The following is a 7791-nucleotide window of genomic DNA, read 5'->3' on the forward strand; positions in this document are numbered from 1 at the left end:
GGCATACTGACCGCAGCACTTTCACAGCATCATCTTTTAGGACTTGAAATAGCTCAACTGGAATTCCATCACCTCCACTAACTTTGTTCATAGTGATGAACTATGAAGGCCCACTTGACTTCATATTCCAGGATGTCTGGCTCTAGGTAAGCGATCACACCATTGTGATTATCTGGGTCATTAAGATCTTTTTGTACAGTTCTGTGAATTCTTGCCACCTCTTCTTAATATCTCCTGCTTCTGTTAGGTCCATACCATTTCTGTCCTTTACTGTGCTTATCTTTGCATGAAATGTTCCCTTGGTATCTCTAATTTTCTTGAAGAGATGTCTGCTGCTGCTGCTGCTAGGTAGCTTCAGTTGTGTCCGACTCTGTGCAAACCCACAGATGGCAGCCCACCAGGCTCCCCCGTCCCTGGGATTCTCCAGGCAAGAACACTGGAATGGGGTTGCCATTTCCTCCTCCAATGCGTGAAAGTGAAGTCGCTCAGTTGTAACTGACTCGTAGTGACCCCACGAACTGCAGCCTTCCAGGCTCCTCCATCCATGGGATTTTCCATGCAAGAGTACTGGAGTGGGTTGCCATTGCCTTCTCCTCTTTCCCATTCTATGGTTTTCCTTTATTTCTTTGCACTGATCACTGAGAAAGACTTTCTTCTCTCTCCTTGCTATTCTTTGGAACTCTGCATTCAGATGGTTATATCTTTCCTTTTCTCCTTTGCCTTCCACTTCTCTTCTTTTCTCAGCTATTTGTAAGGCCTCGTCAGACAACCATTTGCCTTTTTGCATTTTTTTTTCCCTTGGGGATGGTCTGGATCCCTGCCTCCTGTACAAGGTCACGAACCTCGTCCATAGTTCTTCAGGCACTCTGTCTATCAGATCTAATCCCTTGAATCTATTTGCCATTTCCACTGCATAATCATAATGGTCTCCCTGTCCTATTCTTCCACCATCTTGATTTAGGATCAGGTTAGCATTAACTGATAGCAGGTCTATGGGGCTTCTGCTAACTGCCTAGCAGAAAATCTCCTTGTAAACAGGCATTCCAAAAATGGTATTTGCCTGATTCCTGAGAAAGAAATCACTGTTCTTATTCTCTATATGATAATTTCCTTATAACCAATCTTCCTGGTTCTGTCTCTTTCAAGTTGAGTTCTCAAAAATCATCTACAGATAAATAATAATCACTGGTTCTAATAGTTTCTAAAATATGATATTTATCTTGTCTCAAGATAATTTTTGGGGGAAGTTGTCATGTACAGAACTTTTCCACCTCTGCTTTCCAGTTAACAGCTGGACTGGTTTCTAGTTACAGCATCAACCTTATACTACTAAATGATGTTAATATTCAAATCCTATATACTCCTATTTCCCTTAACTGAAATAAAGATGTAAGACAGAAATGTAAAAGCAGAATTTAACTTATATCCTATCATGTAAACTATTATCTTCCATTTTAAAGGTTTTTTCTCAATGTGGTAAGTTATTTCAGAACAAAAGAAAACTACACATGAATACAGTGCAGTAAGCTCACATAGATGAGCTTTGATAGATGCTAGAAAAAACTTTTTTTTTAAACAAATGCTAAAAAAAACTTTTTTTAAAAACAAATGCACACCTGTAGGATTGGAGTAGGAAATAGCAACCCACTCCAGTATTCCTGCCTGGGAAATCCCATGGACAGAGAAACCTGGCAGGCTATGAGGTCTAAAGGAGCTGGACATGACTGAGCACACACGGGCACATACCTAACAGGATAACTGCTATTTGTAAGATTAAAATGATGAAATCACAATTTTATACTGCCTTATAATTCATGAACATCTAATTCATTATCCTGACTTCCCATTTTGGAAGTTGGGAAATACTTTCACTTGGAAGCCAATCTGAAAACAAAAACAGTTTTATAAAGACAGGAAAGCCCCCCTTGTTAGATTACATACCAGGATGTAGTATTAAAGTGATTCTTGGGGGCTTTGGGAAAAATAAAACGATTTAAATTGTGTTTTCAGTGCTGGGGCTTCAAAATATCAATGCTTTTCCACCCTCTGGAGATTTATGTTGGGCCATACCACAAACTAGAAAGCATTTAAAAATAGACACACACACACATATGGAATTTGCTTATCTAGTAAAGTTCTCAAAAGCTCCCTCCTGGTGAATACTTTTAGTACACTAAAAATAAAGTGTAGATTCCTAGACTCAACTTCAGACCTTCTGAATCAGATCCGGAGGGTGAGCTCTGTATCTACATTCCTTAACATAAATTTAAGTTATTCTAAAATGCCTTAATCTTATGTGCAAGTGAGGACAAATAAAACTAGGCAATCATCAAATAATTGCTTGCCCTAGTGACAGTGAAGTCACTCAGTCGTGTCCGACTCTTTGCAACCCCATGGACTGTAGCCTACCAGACTCCTCCATCCATGGGATTTTCCAGGCAACAGTACTGGAGTGGGTTGCCATTTCCTTCTCCAGGGGATCTTCCCAACCCAGGGATCGAACTCGGGTCTCCCGGGGAAGTCCCTGTACATTTATCAAAAGACCTACAGAGTTTCTATTTTTTGTTTGTTTGGTTTTTGGTAATACAGCAATCACTGCTTCTGAATAGTTTCACTTCTACCTGCCTAACAGAACATAATAGCTACTACCAAACCAACCTTGACTACTAGTCCAGCACATTCCTCTCCCCATAAAAGAAAAGGCACCAAATATCCAAAGCCAGACTGGATGTCCTGTCTTTAGCATAATAGTCAGCAGTCCCTACCAAGGGCAACACCAAAAATATCTCCTGAGCCAAATGGAAATTCTTGGCAATAATGTCTCTCCTTGTAAGCCCTTTCTGGAGATCTGCATATTAAATGGACTGCAGCAGTGACAGGTTAACACAGGATGGTCATCAAATAAATCCACTGTCGGCAGGTAGAGAGCAGAGTCCAAGAAAAATGAGCCATACCAGCAGCAAGTTTTGACAGAAAACACCGAAAGCAGAAAAGGCCTTACTGGAATAGATGAGTATTGAAAACCAAATTAGCAAAGCAAACTAAATCTGCCTCCTTTACAAATTTACCTTCTTTTCAGGGAGAGAAATCATTGACAAGGTTTTAACTGAAAGATACATGGCCCCGACTTACTGAAACTTTTCGATAAGCGCTCACACCTCTCTCCACATATAGAGATATATGACAAAGTGTAAGTGGTGACAATTTTATTAAAAGAGAATGAATGTGTAACAAAAGCCTACACCATACTTGATAAACCCTCCAATGATAAATTCTATGGGTAATGAAAATATTCTGCACCAGAACACTGAGACCTATGAGAGAATTAGATGTACATATTCTTTGCCCTCAAAAGGATTAAGTACAGAGATAAGTGTACTTTCCACTATACCATGTCCTGTTTGAAGACACTAGAAAATTCTACAGCTATTCTTCAAAAGTTCCAAAATAATGAGCCTTCCTTAAACCCAAAAAGCACCTCAAAGTGCTAGGACCTAATATCTTGTTGAGGCTTCCCTGGTGGCTCAATGATAAAGAATCCGCCTGCCATCTAGGAGACTGGGGTTTGATCCCTGGGTTGGGAAGATCCCCTGGACAAGGAAATGGCAACCCACTCTTGTATTCTTGCCTGTGAAATCCCGTGGACAGAGGAGCTTGGCAGGCTACAGTCCCCAAGGTCACAAAAGAATCAGACACAACTTAGCAACTAAACCAATCAACCAATTTCTTCTTGACTTTAGATGTTAGTTTCTATTTCCCTTGCTAAAAGATGCTAGATAAGGTTCCAAGGAGTAATTACTACATTAACTAAAATGATACACTGCTCAACTATCTCCAGCACAGACTCTGAAAATCTGTTAGACAGGAAAGGATTAGAAATCCAATTTCCTATATGAAAGTTGAAGCACTGCTTTTTTTTTATTCTCCTCTCTGGGACTTTTTCATTGCCCGTCGAAATATGACAATTTGCAAATATTCACATCCAGAGGTACATATTCTAAAACTATTCTAAGATGGGAGAAAAGGCTCCAACTTTAAGACTTGAGAATGTACTTTAATTCTACAGGCACAGGTTCACCAAATCAGCTAGCAATAATCTTAACCAAATGCGTGACTCAGCCTTGTTGAGAGGAGTTTTTTGTTTGTTTGTTTGAATTTAGAGGAAATTTCACATTTAAAATCCTACCAACGCGGAAGCTCCAAGCTTTCTACCTAGAACACAGGATAAGCCTTAGGATACTCACTGGAAAGGATTTAAGAATCTGTATTAAACGTATACTTTGTATACTAAGCTTCCTTTTAGCTCACATCGTCCTTATTTTTCTTTGCCAACTTTACCAGACTACTCTTAGAGCCTCAGTAATTACAAATAGAACCTGAATGAGAAAATTCAGAATTAAAGCTGTCATCATTAAACCTAATTAAACAGTACAGACAGGAAGATGGCAGTAGAATAAAGCATTCTGAATTAGGGACGGGGAGAATATAATTAGTAGTTCGCAGTCCCAGGGATGAAACACAGCATACAACAAAGTCTGACTCGGGTTTGGGACCTAGTGGACAATGTCTCTGTCTCCCGGGTGGCAAGTGACCCACCCTAACAGAGGCAGACTGTGCCTTCTATTAATGCGACAAACTCTCTACCTTAAGTAACCAACCACCCGCAGGAAAACACATGTCCACTCGGAGAGTGAACTCTCCCATTTCAGCGTGAATTCTCCCTTGCTGGCAGTTTTCCTACTTTCTGTCCCCAAAAGGGAATCTATATACTCAACACCGCAAATTGAAAGGCGTCTCACCCCTACATGGCACTTGTGGTCCAAACAAAAGCCACGGTTTTAAGGAGGGTGGGATGGATTCGCTCCCTTCGGTCAGTAAAAGGCTGTGGCTGTTAGCCGAACCTCCTGCAGGCTCCGGCTTTGGACACTCGCCTCAAGTCACACTGTGATATCACCGTGACGGCCCCTTGATATTTAATGAGTCTCGACTGAAAACAAAAAAAAACCGATCTTACTGGGAGCAAGGGAGAGGAAGCTTGAACCTCCTGCGGAATGCCTCCGCAACAGACGGGGAGAGCGGCAATGCGGGCAGGAACCTCCCCGGCGTCCAGCCGGGGTGATCCAGCTTTTCTGCAAGTTTTTCTCTACCTTCCACTGAATTAACCTAACAAGCCCCCACCCCTCCACCCAGCCCTATCAGGAAAAGTCACACCGGCAACTCGCCGAAGGGTAGGGGGACAGCTCAGGGCGCGCCACCCAAGTTGAGGGTTTGACCGCCCGTTAACCCTTCCCGCCCCAAAGCCCACTCTGCACTCGGGGCAAACCCAAGCTGTGCCAACTTTCCCGGCCGCCCCCTCTCCAATGCGCACCGCAGCCCAAACTTTGCAGCTCGCCCACCTGGCTGCGCAGAGCAGCGAGGTGTCCGGGACACTGGGTGTCCCCACCCGGGACGGGCGGTGGCGCTGACCTTCACGCCAGCAACCCCCGCCCCCCGCCCTCGACCCCCGAGCCTGGCGATTGCCGCCTCTTGCCCCCTCCCCCGAGCCTCCAACAGCCTCCCCCCCGGGTCCCCTACACCAGCACCACCCCCCCTCACCGCAAAACCTCTCGCGGGAAACCTGCGCTGGAGGCGGCTGCAGCTCGCCCTCGCGTGTCACGACTCCCCACGACCCTCTGGGCCCCGGGAGAGCCCGGCTCTCAGCCCCGGCCTCCCTCCGGCCGCGCCTACTCACCATTGGTGAAAGGCTCCATTATTTGCGGCCCCCACTGCCCCGGGCCGCGGCTCCTGAGAGCGGGAGCGCGCGAGCTTCCTCCTCCGAGAGCTCCGAGCGGCCCTGCGCACTGAGCATGCCCGGCGCGGCGCCCAGGGCTGCCGGGGAGGTGCCGCGAGGGGCGGCGCCGCTCCGCCCTCTCTGGGATCCGCCACTCCGGGTTTTGCAGACAGCTGCAGAGAAAGCCGGGGAATCTAAGGGGGAGCGGCTCCTGGGAGGGGGCGGGCCTGGGAGGGGCGTGTCCGGAACAAGCCCCGCCCCGGGCAGGAAGGCCGGCGGGCTCACGCTCTCGCTCGCTCTGGTCCAGCGCTTGGAACCGCGCCCAGTCCCTTTAAAGCAAACGGGATGGTCTGTCGCGTCTGGCAGGTGTCCCGGCTCTAGACGCCGGGAGCCCGGCACCACGCGCGTAACACATCGCCCCACGGAGCGGACATTCCAGAGGTGGGACGAGAAACACAGGCCACAGACGAGGCTGAAACACACGCCCCTCCTGTTGAGCCTTCAGTTAGGGTGATAGGATGCAGACCCAGTGGGGTCGCTGGTTCGGATGGCTGGGTGAGGACAGAGACCTGGGTGGGAGGTGGCCAAGGGCGCCGAGATCTGAAGGCAGAGTAGGTAGCAGGCTGCGAGTGCAGGGCGGTCCGCTGACTGCCCAAGCTTCGAGTTTCCCCGGAGGGGATCCAGCTCCCTTCGGCAAGACTCCAAGGAACAGGCACTCTGGGTCGTCTCCGTAGGCTACTCGCTCGCCGCATAGTGGTCCCAAGCGATCGGTGGCCTGGAGACTGAAAGGGGGGGGGCCACAGCCGGGGGCAGGCACCTGGGGTCCTGTCCCCGGGGGGCTAGCGGGTTTGGGGGCGCCGCCTCTACCTCCCGGTGCAGGCAGATGACAAAACGCGGCGCTGGATCCGCCGGGGCCAACTGGCGCCGCAGGATGTGGGCAGAAGGCCTGGCCCCGCGGAGCCTTAAATCAACACCTGGCGAGGCTCCCCCCTCCACCATCACCACCCCCCAGGGTGTCGCCGCTGCGGCCCGGCCGGGAGGAGCTAGGCCCGAGAAACGGAAACTCCCTCGGTCGCCCCAGCCTCCAGCAGCCCCCCAGCCATCACTGTTTCCGGCGTCAAACCCTGGGCAGGACGGAAACAAACCGGGGGGCGCCTTGAGTCCCGGGGAAGCTCGTCTGGGCCCCCGGCTTCTTCATCTCTTGCTCAGAGGGTGCATCGCAGCCCTCCCAGGGCGAGGCCACCGCCTCCCATCCCCTCTTCCGTCCTTCCCCCAGCGCAGCCCTGGCCCCAGCAGCAACTTGGCTCCCGCGACGCCTCCCGGCGCCTGCCAACTGTCACAGGCTCTCCTCCGAGGCTGTCAACAGCAGGGTGTCGCGTGCAAACAAGCTGGAAGCGAGCGCAAACAGCCTGGGCAAACGGGGACGGCCGCGGCGCTGTTTGACCCGAGTGGGAATTTAGAAATTAGGTTTCGAAGAAGTAAAAGCTGCGTGCAATTATTGTATTTTGCAATGTTTCATTTTAAAATGTAGATCGTATTAAATCGCCCACTTCCGCTTTGAAACCTCCAGTGGATACCAACGACACTTAGAATAAAATTGAAACTCTTTGCCTGAACTCTGGGACCGCATCTCCTACCTGTGCCCACGATGCTTTGTCTACGGAGGCCCTTCTGGCTGTTCCTGAAAGTCGCCAAGTTACATCCAATCATTCCTGTAACGCGTTCCTCGTGGATGAACTGTTCCTTCTGCCTCGTGGTTTTCCCTGCTTGTTCCTTCTTGTCTTTCGGTGCTCAACTCAAATGTCATCTCTGCAGAGCTCTTCCCTGACGGCCCAACGGAAAATAGGTCCGAACATGATCTGCTAAGTAAAGACTGAGCCCTGCTTTATTATCTTTACAGCACCAGCACTGTCTAAAACTGTGTTTTTGTTCCTTCTTTTATTATTATCAATCTCTCTTTCCAGAATGCAAGCTCCAGGAAGACAGGGTCATTACCTTCATAAAGGGCTGTATCCTAAACC

At 48.6% G+C, this 7791-nt stretch overlaps 1 protein-coding gene across 4 annotated transcripts in view; it reads right to left on the reverse strand.

The window, feature by feature from the left end:
- The window catches only part of LOC102393847 (leucyl and cystinyl aminopeptidase), a 104185-nt gene extending 97131 nt beyond the window's left edge, over window positions 1–7054 (reverse strand). Inside the window, exons 1-2 of one of the 4 annotated variants that reach the window (XM_006064453.4) lie at window positions 6916–7054; window positions 6340–6552 (exon numbers count right to left, since the gene is read on the reverse strand). Coding sequence is in view for 1 of the 4 variants with exons in the window: in XM_006064452.4 (XP_006064514.1) it covers window positions 5732–5750 (19 nt within the window). In the remaining 3 variants the exon portion in view is untranslated. Of the gene's footprint in view, window positions 1–4799; window positions 4988–5731; window positions 5900–6339; window positions 6553–6915 lie in introns of those variants that run through there. The other 3 variants (XM_044947284.2, XM_044947285.2, XM_006064452.4) reach the window with 3 other exon arrangements.
- Between the last annotated feature and the right edge of the window lie 737 nt (window positions 7055–7791).

The sequence above is a fragment of the Bubalus bubalis genome, chromosome 9 (genome assembly GCF_019923935.1).
Source record: "Bubalus bubalis isolate 160015118507 breed Murrah chromosome 9, NDDB_SH_1, whole genome shotgun sequence".
In the NCBI taxonomy this organism is placed as follows: domain Eukaryota; kingdom Metazoa; phylum Chordata; class Mammalia; order Artiodactyla; family Bovidae; genus Bubalus; species Bubalus bubalis.